The following is a 13,513-nucleotide window of genomic DNA, read 5'->3' as shown; positions in this document are numbered from 1 at the left end:
CTCTCTCTCTCTATCTATCTCTCTCTCTCTCTTTCTCCTCTCTCTCTCTCTCTCTCTCTCTCTCTCTCTCTCTCTCTCTCTCTGTCTGTCAGTCTCTCTCTCTCTCTCTTTCAATTCAATTCAATTCAATTCAATTCAAATGAGCTTTATTGGCATGACTGTGTAAAATAGCACAATATTGCCAAAGCAATAGACATATACAAACATATACGTACAGGTTGATACATAAAATTTAACAATAAAAAATAAATAAAACAATTAAAAATATATTTCAATATTATGCATAAATATATCACAATGAAAAAAATAAAATAAAAAAAAAATAAATAAGTACAGAGAGCAGTTTAAGGGAAGAGGGTTCAGCCCTTGTCCCTCATATGATGGCAGGAAGACACATACTGCGCTGCCAGGAGAACACACTCTTCTTTCTCTCCCAGAATATAAGACAGTTTGTCTGTGAGGCTCGCTTGTTGGAATTGGGGTAAAATCTGTGCTATTAGTGTGAAATAAGTGTCTCTGATGTGTTTGTACTTGCTGCACTGGGTGAGGAAGTGCAGCTCGTCCTCCACGACTCCATCAGTGCAGTGTGAACACAGTCTGAGCTCTCGGGCTCTCCAGCTCGGCTTGTGTCGGCCCGTCTCCACACACAGACTGTGGTCACTGATGCGATACCTCGTCAGGAGCTTTCTCTGACCATAATTACTGATCTCGGTCAGGTATGGGGCCAATTTATAATCAGACTTTATTTTGTGGAAGTATTTTAATTTATTTACTTGTGTGACCTTTATCTGCCAGTCTTGTATGTATTCTTCTTTGGTTATGTTCCCTATTTCTTTTACTTTTGAGTGTCTGAACTGAATTGTTGGATTAAGTTTGTGTTTTTCCACTAAATGTGTCATGGGGTCGCTCTCAGGGTGTCCTGCCCTGTATCTGAGAGCGCAGTGATGGTAACTCTCTGTCTGCGCGTCTGATAGATGGAACCAGAACTTTGCGGCTCTCTTCTGGATCTCAGATAGGAGGGGGAATCTGCCTAATTCTGCCCGGCAACCCAGACTCGGAGCGTTTCTGTGAGTTCCCAGGATGTTCTTGCAGAACTCGAGGTGGAAAGTTTCCACAGGGGTTTTGTCCCAGGAATCGTAATTTAGTTTAAATTTGGGGCCCCAGATTTCACAGCCGTAGAGGAGGATGGGTTTGATGATGCTGTCAAAGATTTTCAGCCACAGTTTAACAGGTGGGTTAAATTTGAACAGGGGTTTTCTTATACTATAATAAGCCCTACGTGCTTTATCAGTCAGATCTTTCATTGCAGTGTCAAACTTTCCAGAAGCTGAGATTGTCAGACCCAAATAATTATAACAGGTGACATGGTTAAGAATGGTTCCCCCAAGTGTAAATGTGTATTTGTTGTCAGTAAGGCGAGGTTTCTTCTGGAAGATCATGATTTTGGACTTGTCCATGTTTATGGGTAAGGCCCAGCCGCTGCTGAACTCCTCCAGAAGCGAGAGGCTTTGGTGCAGACCCTCTTCATGAGGAGACAGCAGCAGGAGATCGTCAGCGTACAGGAGGCTTTTGATCTCTCTGTCCTCGAGGGTCAGACCAGGACAAGAGGACTTCGCAAGTGTTGATGCCAATTCATTAATATAGATATTAAATAGAGTCGGGCTGAGGCTGCAGCCTTGACGGACTCCTTTAGTTTGACTGAAATAATCAGTGCGTTTGTCGTTAATCTTGACGCCGCATTTGTTCCCATTGTAAATGTCCTTTATGATGTCATATGTCCTTCCGCCTATTCCACTTTGAATTAGTTTTAGGAAAAGTCCATTATGCCAAACCGAATCGAAAGCTTTTTTAAAATCAATGAAGCAGCCGAATATTTTCCCTTGTTTTGTTTGTTGGACGTATTTTTGTATGAGTGTGTGGAGTGTGTAGATGTGATTTGATGTTCTCTGTTTAGGCATAAAGCCAATCTGACAGCTGTTGAGGATCTTGTGTTCTTGAATGAACTGGACTAGTCTGTCGTTGATGATGGAGCAGAAGAGTTTGCCCAGGTTGCTGCTCACTGTGATGCCCCTGTTTTTCTTTCTCTCTCTCAGGGGAAGTGGGCGTCTCTGTCACATTCAGCTCTTCATGTTAAACATGTAACCAGGAAGGAAACACTTAAAACTCTTCTGAACACACATCGAGAGCTTCAGAATAACTGAATCTACTAACAACAGAGAAGATCATTTAATAAGAGAGAAGAATGAAGATCATCTGGACTTTCACTCTGCTGATGATTCCTGGTAAGGATCTGAACTCAGAGTAAATCATGAAAAACAGCACAGAATTGATGAAGAGAGTCTTTAACTTCAGTTCATGTTGTTTTATTGACTGTTGAATAATGTTCATTTCTGTGTAAATTAAAGTGTTTTAATGCTGGTTTGTTGTAGGTGTCGTGAGCTCCATGAGTGTGACAGGATATTCAGGAGGAGGAGTCACGATCACATGCAAATATGATGAAGGATATACAGAGAATAAAAAGTATTTTTGTAAAGAACAGGGGTCAGTGTGCAGAGATCGAATCAGGACTAATGAGAAAGATAAATGGGTTAAGAATGATAGATTCTCTCTGTATGACGACACAAGTTCAGAAGTCTTCACTGTGACCATCAGAGATCTGAAAGAACGGGATTCTGGGACGTACCAGTGTGGAGTTGATATAAAATCAGGAACAGATCCCCGCACTGAAGTGAATCTGAAGGTTTTAACAGGTGAGTAACTGAGACCCTCAAACTCATGATGATCATGATGAAGAAAAAGTATCATTACTGACTTCATTCTTTACACAATAATATCTTGGTTTGTGTTTAACAGGTCATCAAATCAGGACAGTGAGAGGATATTCAGGAGGAAATGTCATTATAAACTTCAAATATGAGATTCAAGAAGAGAATCCTGTGATAGACGTCTGTAAAACTGCAGATCAGTGTTTTACTGTAATAAACACTAACAGAAGAGCAGAATGGAAACATGACAGACGATTCTCCGTTCATGATGACAGATCTGCAGGACTCTTACTTCTGTTTATCAGAGATCTGAATGAGAACGACTCTGGAGAATATAAGATTATAGTCAAAGTTTCTGAAGATTACAGTTTCTTCTCTGAGTTTAATCTGGACATTAAGAAGGGTGAGCTGCTTTCAGTCATTTATGCATTATTTGACAGAATCCATGAATATATCTGGTGATTGTAACATTGCTGCACTTTATCTGGATCTTAAACAGAGGATTGTTGTGTGAAGAGCATCAGTCTATCAGCTTCTGCAGGAGGATCTGTGAACATCAGCTGCAAATACCCACAATCCCACATTCGTGATGTGAAGTTTCTGTGCTGGAGATCTAGAGCTGATCTCTGTGCTAAAGAGACGTCTGTGAAGGAGAGCAGAAGATGGAGGGATGAGGGAAAGATCCGGCTTTATGATGACAGAGAACAGCAGCTCCTGACGGGAAGCATCAGTCATGTGACTGAAGAAGATTCAGAATACTGGTGTGGAGTTCAGTATAGCAGAGTGGACACAAGGACACAAGATCTTCATCACACGAGTCCTGATCAATGTTACAGGTACAGATGATTTTCTCAGAGATATTAATCATAATGCAATTAAGAAATACTTAATTTCCTTATTACTACAGTGTCTGGCATTGCAGCATTAGTGTGTTAGATTGGTCACATATTACTATATTTATTTTAAACTGCAGTTTAACAGTGCTCATCAGTCACTCTGCTATACTGTATTATTCAGTGTGAAACCACAGGCTTCAGTTCTGGAAACTCAAACTAACAGCTCACAATTCTGTGTCTGTGTGTCAGCAAACATGAATTCTGGGTAGTGAATGTGTGATAGACATCATTAAACATGTATCCTCACTATTAGAAAATGATGTCAAGTTCTGTGTGAAAAAAGCATCCTTTAGAAATTCATTGTTTCATTTTTTTATATACAAAAGTTCCAGAAGCAACATCACCATCATCGCCACCACCATCCTCCTCCTCCTCCTCCTCCTCCTCCTCCTCCTCATCATCATCAGTTGAATCTCCACAGCAGAGAATGTGTATAAAATGACTCATTTAAAAGGACACACAGATGTGCAGTAAACAGGGTCCAGGATGAACACTGAGCTACAAATGAGACACAGACTGTGTCAACAGGTGTTTTTTAAACATTTTATGGATTTTTTTTTATTGTTTGCTTGCCGCAGCTGCTCACTTGTGGATTTAAGACAGTAATGTGATTTTCTGTAAAACTGCTTTGAAACAGTATTTAATGTGAAAAGCAATATAAAACTTTTAACAACCCTTAATAACGTCATCAAACACAATCACAAAATACTGTTTTCAAACACTGCTGACTATCCTTTTGTAAGACTGGAAAAACGTCTCAGTTACGTGTGTATCCCTCGTTTCCTGAAGGAGGGAACAGAGACGTTACGTCAGAACAGACCGACGAATTGGGGATCGCTTCGAGAGATCAGTAAACTTCGAATGTAACTAAATGAGCCAATGGACGTTGGCATGCGAGATTTGCATCTCACACAGTTAGGACAGTACAACATATGTAATTTCCAGGAGCCTCTGAAACAATATCAGCACGGCCTTTGTCCTGCCCTTGAATGAATTCAAGCAGTTCAACACTGACTGAATACGTTCCTCTGTGAGGCGTGCTTTCTGGTTGACCGAGTCCAGCTCCATACAGAGAAAAAAAAAAGATCCTCTGTTCATGGGAGAGTTTGCTCTTTTCCCAGTTGACCCGAAGTCCCATGACCAGTGACTCTCGGCTGCTTGTGCTTCTGGTTCCTGCAAATAAACATCTGTGTCACGCTACTCACCTGTGTTGTCTCCTTCTGTATTATGACAATTACTTTGCCACACTAATGAGACAGAATGTGCAGGTACCCTTCTACCGCACCATTGGCTGCCGTCCTTGGACGATATTGTATTGCAATAGGTAATACATTAATGTTAATACCAAATCAAAATAAGTAAGCACATCCTTTGTAGTTGAAAGGATTTAGTGACAATATACTGTATGTTGTATGGTTACACTTAAAATAGTTACAAAATAGATGTATTAGATGATGATAAATGATACCATTAATTGTACTCAGCATATATGTAGAATGTAACCTGAGAGAGAGAGAGAGAGAGAGAGAGAGAGAGAATGGCTTTAGAAGAGAGAAAGAGAAGAGAGCCAAAGAGCAGGCCCCAAGAAAAGAAAGCCCAGCAGAGCAAAGAAGAGTCAGCGAAAAGTAGAGATAGAGCAACTGTTGCAATCTTCTTTTATCCTTTCCTTGACCATGTTACTGAAACACAAATGTGAGACAGTCAAACTGACCAATCAGAAAACAACCACGTCCCCACCGTACTAAAGGTGTGACAATTCATAAACATTGTCGACATTCAGTACACACATATTGGCCTACAGGCCTTGATCACTATCAGCACTTCTGTGCCTTTACGAATTCCAAGTGGCTCTTGGAGGGGGTTCATTTTCATCCTTACAATTTCATTGATCTGACAAACAGAAAGTCCCGCTCCAAAATCATACCATTCGTTCTTATGTGGAGCTCGGTCAGACTGACCAAATAATACATTTATTCACCATCTTTTTTCTGAACGAGGAAGACTCACCCAACTCGTAGTTGAATTACAGTATCCTTTACATTTCCGGTCTCCGGTGTTTCTAGTCAAATTAATGTAATTTCCGAGCAGAATGTAACGTTAAATCTATGAAAATGGTTTTTAAAAGCACATGTCTCCATAGTACCATCACTTTACAGTGTCACAATGGCCGTCTTTTGTCAGATCATCGCCTGTCAAAGTTCATGAGTGCGTAGATGCCATGAAGTTACAGTGAATACAGATGGGCGCTAATATCCTACAAACAGCTCCAGATCGCATGAATTTTGGGGGGTTTTGTCCTCAAAATAAGGATTCACGTATACCTGTAATGGGAGGTTTTTGTACTTAAGTGCTGCAAGCCATGCTTGTTTTCTCTTTTCAGTCTTTGGCATATACAAGGCATGCGGTGTAATAAATAAATGAACTTAGTCAAAGGCACTTTATGTAACACCGGGGAAAGCTATTAAAGATCACATTGGGGGAAAAAAGAGAAATAAAATAAATGAATCAATACGTCTATAAATGAATCAGTACGTCTACAATAAATATAGAGTTGATGGATCAGCACACAGCTAAAGGTGAGTGACATTTTAAAAATGTGCAAAATGAATTAGTTACCATGGGAACGGCTGCTTTTTGCTGCTTTCATCAGTATATTTAAAATGAATGTGACTGAACGAACAAACACTTCATGAAACTCTTAAGTCAGTTAAAAACAGTAAACATAAGGATTCTGAAAAACAAATGTAAAATTAATAAAATGAAAATAAGAAATAATAGAATCTTTCTGTGAAAAAATCTGTAAAATAACACTTTTTTTATAATGACTTTTATCTGCACAAGTCTGTTGTCTGTGAGTCCTGTGAGTTCATTAACGTTTGTTTAAAGTACTAGTTTCACTTCCCTCATTATTAATATCTCTCTCTCTCTCTCTCTCTCTCTCTCTCTCTCTCTCTCTCTCTCTCTTCATCTCTCTCTCTCTCTCAGAGGAGCTGGTCTTGTGTCACATTCAGCAGTTTATTTTAAAGATGCTTCCAGGAAAAACTCAAAAGAAGAACTGAATCTAGCAACAAAATATCATCTGGACTTTCACTCAAGTCCTGATCCAACAATCACATCAGTAGAACTAAAACTTGGATTAAACAATGGCCAGAAGTTTAACTAACATGGTGAAATAGAATACAAATATTAGAAAGTCACTTTAAAATATTTTAGTGTCGTATAACATCAACTGCAAATACCCACAATCCCACATTCGTGATGTGAAGTTTCTGTGCTGGAGATCTGGAGCTGATCTCTGTGCTAAAGAGACGTCTGTGAAGGAGAGCAGAAGATGGAGGGATGAGGGAAAGATCCGGCTGTATGATGACAGAGAACAGCAGCTCCTGACGGGAAGCATCAGTCATGTGACTGAAGAAGATTCAGAATACTGGTGTGGAGTTCAGTCTGATCAAGGACACAAGATCTTCATCACACGAGTCCTGATCAATGTTACGGGTCAGAACTGATCATTTATAAATACTGCTATTGGTTTATATAGATCATATTATTTAAACATCATGATTGTTTTAAAGTAAAAAAAACTGAAGTTGTCTGCTTATGCTGCTGTATCTGGGTGACTGAGTCAGCAAACAGGAATGTGTGAAAGTTTACACACGCTATCATGGGTTTAGTTTTAATGTGCAAAAACAGAAGTGAATGTTCTGCATGAGAAGTTCATTTACTGGCATCTCTGATACTGTGAAAACATTACAGAGACAACTGACCTGAACACGTCATATCCATCATCATCATCATCATCATCATCATCATCATCATCATCATCATCATCATCAGTATCAGTGAAACCTCAAATGATCACAGAAATCACATTGACTTCACGTGATACACCAATAACAGGTGAGTATTACCGTACTAAAACCTCTTCAGATTTCCATGTATGAATCTCACATTGAACATTAAAAATCCTCTTTCTCTTGTATCTTCAGGCTCCTCGGTGATCTTCATTCCTGAGGTTTTGGTTTTGCTCCTAATTGGTAATCCGATATTTCTAATGGCCTATGAAAGTCACACATTCGGAAATGATGTCACCGACAGATCGCCTTCACTGTGACCACTAGATGGCACCTTTTGAGCTTGAATCTAATATTTCTTTTTAACCTTTTATATTATGGAAGAAAATTAATGACAAATGTCTTTGAAGCAAAGAAAGCTTGTTGAATTGCAATACTTGAACAAATATGCATTGCAATAACTGTGCTTGCATTTTAATGCATTGTATTTTTAGGGCTACTACTACTTCTGCTCTTTGGCATGAACTGTGTGAACTGCAGCCACCTTCAGGACTAATTTCAAGCATTCAAAGGAGGTTGGTGACCTTTTTCTGGTCAGGACAACACTGGATTCGATCAGCCGCTTTGTATCTTCCAGTACAAGAAGGGGGGAAACTTTAGCTAATACAGCAACTACTGTTTTTGTCTCAGTTCTCATTTTAACGGCCTGATAACTTTTAGAAAAAACCCAGATGAGAGTTGTGATACTGTTTGAAAATGTGATATTCATGGGTTATGGAAAGCTTTTAGCTTATGCTATAATAATGTTTATTTCACAAAACTGACTCCCCACTGATGTAATAAAACATAAACATGTTGGTTCTGAAAAAGATCTTGTGTAATACTTGTGAATACTGTGAATTTATACTAAACTCATATTATCAGTTCATGTTAACCATGATTGCTAATATTAATCTAGCTAATAAGTACTATGATTTTTAAAGTTCACTGAAACGTGATGTTCTCAGTAAAACTCATCTGAGCTCTTTTTATTGAGAACTTAATCACACTTTCAGCCTTTCTTTAAATCTCTTACTAAATGAAAGCATATTAAATAAAATAAAACATTATATGTAATGAAGCGCACAGTTAAAGGATAATTGACAGTACATTAATGTATGCTGTATCAATCAATCAGCAGTGTTTAATTGGTCGCCATATTGAATATTACATGGTACCAGGAGTGGGGTTAGAAGAACGCCATGGATGCTATTAAACCACCAGGGTCGTTGAAGTTTGTGTAAATGTTGATGAACAGAATACTGCTTACTTTTTCAAGATTTTTATAACTTATTTTATTTACTTGCCTTTTTTATTTTTTTGGCTGGGGTTAAGTTAATAACACATTGTTCTATGCTTTATACAGACTTTAACAATAACATCAAAAGAGAACAGACACCCACCCGAGAAGAGATTACTATCACAAATGAGTAAATTTGATGTGTCTCATCGGTTCTGGCAGATTCTGAGAGTAGCAAAGATTTTACATTTTGCATTTGTTAAATAACAGATAGAAGATTAAAATAATATCAGATTTGTCTCATTTTAAATAAACACACAAAATAGAGATGAAAAAGTAACATAAGTATGAAATATACTTTTTTATGGTTAAATAATTGTTCAGTGATATCTTCCCTCTTTATTATTATCTCTCTCTATCTCTCTCTCTCTCTGTCTGTCAGTCTCTCTCTCTCTCTCTCTCTCTCTCTCTCTCTCTCTTTGTGCGCATGCGTGAGCGTTTGTTGAGCGAGCGAGTGAGAAGTGTGGTGAGTGTTTGACCTTCTTTTTTCTGGCCGCTGTGCCTAAAAAAGTTTCCTTTTCTCTATCTTTTGTCTCCTTACCTGTGGTATACGGGTTTAGAAGTATTAAGATAGTGTGTTGTTGTCTTTCTGCCAGTTTTTATAACTGGCAGGATGACTTCAGGTGTGAGGACGTTAGATTTCCTCACACGGCGTCATGCGGTGAAAATAAGTTTGAATGCTAGCGTGGAAGAGTGCAGTTTAGCTGTGGGAGAGGTGGTCGGTTGTGAAAATGTTCTGTCGGCGTCAAGAATGAACAACGCGGTTGTTGTTTTTTTGAAAACCGTTGAGTTGGCGAACGTTTTGGTTGAAAGTGGTGTTGTCATTGACAATGTGTTTGTTCCAGTGTTACCGTTATCTACTCCGTCCAAAAAGGTTATTTTGTCAAACGTGCCGCCTTTCATTAAAAATGAGAAGCTTGTTCAATTGTTGGAGCGACATGGTAGGTTGGTTTCCCCAATTAAGATGATACAAATCGGCTGTAAATCACCGTTACTGAAACACGTAGTGTCGTTCAGACGTTTTGTGTATATGGTTTTAAAGGATAACAAAGAGGAATTGGATTTGACGTTTAATTTCAATCACGATGACTTCAATTATGTGGTTTATGCCACAACCAACAGCATGAAATGCCTTGGTTGTGGTGAAATAGGACATCTCGTGAGGGTTTGTCCGAAAAAAGATGAGCAATCTAAGAAAACTGTTTCATCAGCACCGGTTGAAAAAGTTGGTGAGGGAGAAGAGGTAGCAACAGACGTTAGGAGTGAGGTGCCTTTAACAGTGGATGTAGTTAAGGTGCCTTCAACAGTGGATGTAGTTGAGGTGCCTTCAACAGTGGATGTAGTTGAGGTAAACAATGTACAAGAACCTGTAGTCTTTACCGATTCATCAAGTGAAGCTGCAGCTTTGAAGCAAATGGGCAATGAGCAAATAGAAGCTTCTGTAGGGCAGCAGTTAACTGTTGGTCTAAATATGCAGAGTTCTGAAAAGGTTCTGAACATGGAGCTGGAAAGAGACCAGTGTTCTGGGGGAGAACAAGATGAATGCGTTTTTAAAACACCACAAAAGAGGAGAATGAGGCAGAGCCATGACAGTAAATCGAAAACAATGGAAAATAGTCAAACTGATACAGACAGCGAAACTGACCTTTCAGAATGCAGTTTTACTTACGATCAAACAAATATTGAGTTGCCAGAACAATCCTACAGCGCAGACGATATTAAGCTATTTTTAAGAACAACAAAGAATGCAAGAAATGTGCGCATTACAGAGTATTTTCCTGATCTAGAGCAATTTGTAGAAAAAGCAAAGGTTTTTAAGAGTGAAGGTCTTTTTTCTGATCAAGAGGTTTACAGACTGAAAAAAATTCTCACTAAAGTAAATTCTCAAGTAGGAATTAATGTCGACAATGCCAAGCTTTAAAAACACACTTTTTTTGTGTGTCTTGATTATCCTTTTCTTCTCTTTAATGAGAGAATTTAACTTAGCCTCTCTTAATTTAAATGGGGCACGAGAGGAGAAGAAAAGGTTTGAATTATATGAGTTAATCAAGATAAAGAAAATAGATATTCTACTTGCACAAGAAACTCATAGTGATGTCTCTAATGAAGAAAATTGGGCAAGAGAATTTGATGGGTTACCCATTTTTAGTCATAACACATCTCTGAGTGGCGGTGTTGCTATCTTATTTTCTAAAAACTCCATTCCAATTTCATATGAAGTAGAAGAAGTGGTGAAAGGCAGATTTTTACAAGTAAGAGCTCAATTTGAAAATGCTTTCTATTGTTTTGGTTGTGTTTATGCTCCCACCAATGCAGTTGAAAGATTGGGATTTCTAAATATATTATGTAAAGCAGTAAGTAATTGCAATTCTGAAGATTTGCTCTTGATTGGAGGAGATTTTAATTGCACTGAATTTGCATCAGATAGAAATCATATTGAGCCGCATATGGCTTCACGAAAAAGGCTAATTCAATTTATAGAAACACATGAACTTGTAGATATTTGGTGGAACTTTCATAAGACACAGAGACATTATACATGGAGTCACACTTATAATAATATGTTGTTCTTAGCAAGATTAGACAGATTTTATGGTTTCAGCCATCAACTTAATCTTTTCAGAGATTGCTCTATTATTCCAGTTAGTTTTTCGGATCATAGTTTAGTTCAGTGCTTTTTAACTTTAGGATCCATAAAACCAAAGAGCGCTATGTGGCATTTTAATAACAGACTCTTAATTGACATGGAATTTAGAGATATCTTTAGATTTTTTTGGAATGAGTTTAGAACCACCAAATCTGATTTTCAATCTTTGCAGCAGTGGTGGGATTTCGGAAAAACCCAAATCAAACAATTGAGTCAACAGTATGCTTACAACATCACTAAAGAATTAACTCGTTCAATGGTAAAGTTAGAAGATGATATAAAGAAACTTCAAGAATCTATTGGAACAGAACAGAATCAAGAGCTTATTGGAATTTTAAACAGAAAGAAGAAAGAATTGGCTGGAATTTTAGACCTGAAAGCACAGGGGGCTCTGATCAGATCTCGCTTTAAGAATATAGAGTGGATGGATATATCTTCCAAATTTTTTTTCAATTTGGAGAGGAAAAATGGCCAAAAAAGATGTATTCATGTTTTGCGTTCTAAAGAGGGTGCTTTCTTGTCGGATCATACAGAAATTCGGAAGAGAGCGGTAGAATTTTATAAAGAACTGTATAGCAGTGAACTTCTACACAGGCCAAACACTAATGTGTTTATTGAGGATCTTCCTCAGGTGACTGAAGAGGCAAACGCCGATCTCTGCAGAGAGATAACGCTAGAAGAGCTAGAGAAAGCTCTCCAAGGCATGGAATGCGGCAGAGCACCGGGAATAGATGGCCTATCTATAGACTTTTATAAGTCTTTTTGGCCTGAGATTGGTGCCGATCTGCTTGCAGTCATTAATGAAAGTATAAACAGTGGAAGGTTACCACTGAGCTGCCGTAGAGCAGTGCTGACTCTACTGCCAAAGAAGGGAGACCTGAGTGACATTAAAAATTGGAGGCCTGTGTCATTGTTGTGCAGTGATTATAAAATTTTATCCAAAGCATTAGCAAATAGATTGAGTGGGGTTATGGAAGAAGTCATCCACGCTGATCAGACCTATTGTGTACCAGGAAGGCAAATTTTTGATAATATTTCCTTTATTAGAGATATGTTTGATGTCAGTAAGCTCTTTGGTGTTGATTTTGGTCTGATTTCATTAGATCAAGAGAAAGCGTTCGACAGAATCGAACATAGCTATTTATGGGAGGTTTTAGACGCTTTTGGGTTCAATAGGAATTTTATTGATAAGTTAAAAGTTTTATATTGTGATGTTGAAAGTTTGCTGAAGGTGAATGGTGACTTATGTGCCCCCTTTAGTGTTTATAGAGGTATCAGACAAGGTTGCGCTCTTTCAGGCATGTTGTATAGTTTAACAATTGAACCCCTGTTAAGGAAATTTAGAGCAGAGTTAAAGGGTGTAATTATTCCAAAATGTGAAATGTATTTTAAGTTATCAGCTTATGCTGATGATATTGTCATTTTTATCAAAGAACAAAGTGATGTGTCAAAACTAACAAAGATTCTAAGTGATTTTATGGTTGTTTCCTCTGCTAAGGTTAATTGGAACAAAAGTGAGGCTATCTTAATTGGAAAGTGGCTGCATGGGCAACCTAGTCTCCCCGCAGGGTTAAAATGGAGTAGAGATGGGTTCAAATACTTGGGTGTATATTTGGGAGATGATACAACTGTAAAAAAGAATTTTGAGGGGATAGAAGAAAAGATAGTGGGGCGTTTGAACAAATGGAAGTTTTTACTTTCTAATATGTCATATAGAGGACGGGTTTTAATTATTAACAATCTAGTAGCCTCCACTCTCTGGCATTGGTTAACATGTATTGATCCCCCAGCACTTCTTCTGAAGAAAATTCAAGCTATATTAGTTAACTTTTTTTGGGACAATTTACATTGGGTGCCTCAAAGTGTTTTATTTCTGTCTAAAAACGAAGGGGGACAAGGTCTGATTAATTTACAGAGCAGAGTGGCAGCTTTTCGGTTAAAATATGCACAAAGGTTTCTTGAAAGTTCTGTAGACCAGAATTGGAGTTTGGTTGCTTCCATCATTTTTAAAAACTTTGAAGGTCTGGGTCTAGATAAGCCTTTGTTCTGGATGAACCTTAATAAGTTGTCTATAT

The 13,513-nt window shown here is 38.2% G+C and overlaps 1 protein-coding gene and 1 long non-coding RNA gene across 2 annotated transcripts; both read left to right on the top strand.

Annotated features, from left to right (window-relative positions):
* Positions 1–2,434: 2,434 nt before the first annotated feature.
* LOC311077670 (polymeric immunoglobulin receptor-like) lies at positions 2,435–4,861 on the top strand. The gene is made up of 4 exons (XM_084106257.1): positions 2,435–2,750; positions 2,854–3,168; positions 3,265–3,601; positions 3,988–4,861. The coding sequence occupies exons 1-4, from the start codon at positions 2,444–2,446 to the stop codon at positions 4,070–4,072; spliced, it is 1,044 nt and encodes a 347-aa protein (XP_083962383.1). The 5' UTR covers positions 2,435–2,443; the 3' UTR covers positions 4,073–4,861.
* A 1,826-nt stretch (positions 4,862–6,687) lies between these two features.
* LOC311078494 lies at positions 6,688–9,074 on the top strand. The gene is made up of 3 exons (XR_014605190.1): positions 6,688–7,156; positions 7,415–7,558; positions 7,648–9,074. It is a non-coding gene; the product is annotated as an uncharacterized lncRNA (long non-coding RNA).
* Positions 9,075–13,513: the final 4,439 nt, after the last annotated feature.

This window comes from Abramis brama, assembly GCF_963993115.1.
Source record: "Abramis brama genome assembly, chromosome: 2".
Taxonomy (NCBI): Eukaryota; Metazoa; Chordata; class Actinopteri; order Cypriniformes; family Leuciscidae; genus Abramis; species Abramis brama.
The sequence above is the reverse complement of the archived record's forward strand: the minus strand, read 5'-3'. Positions and strand labels throughout refer to the sequence as shown.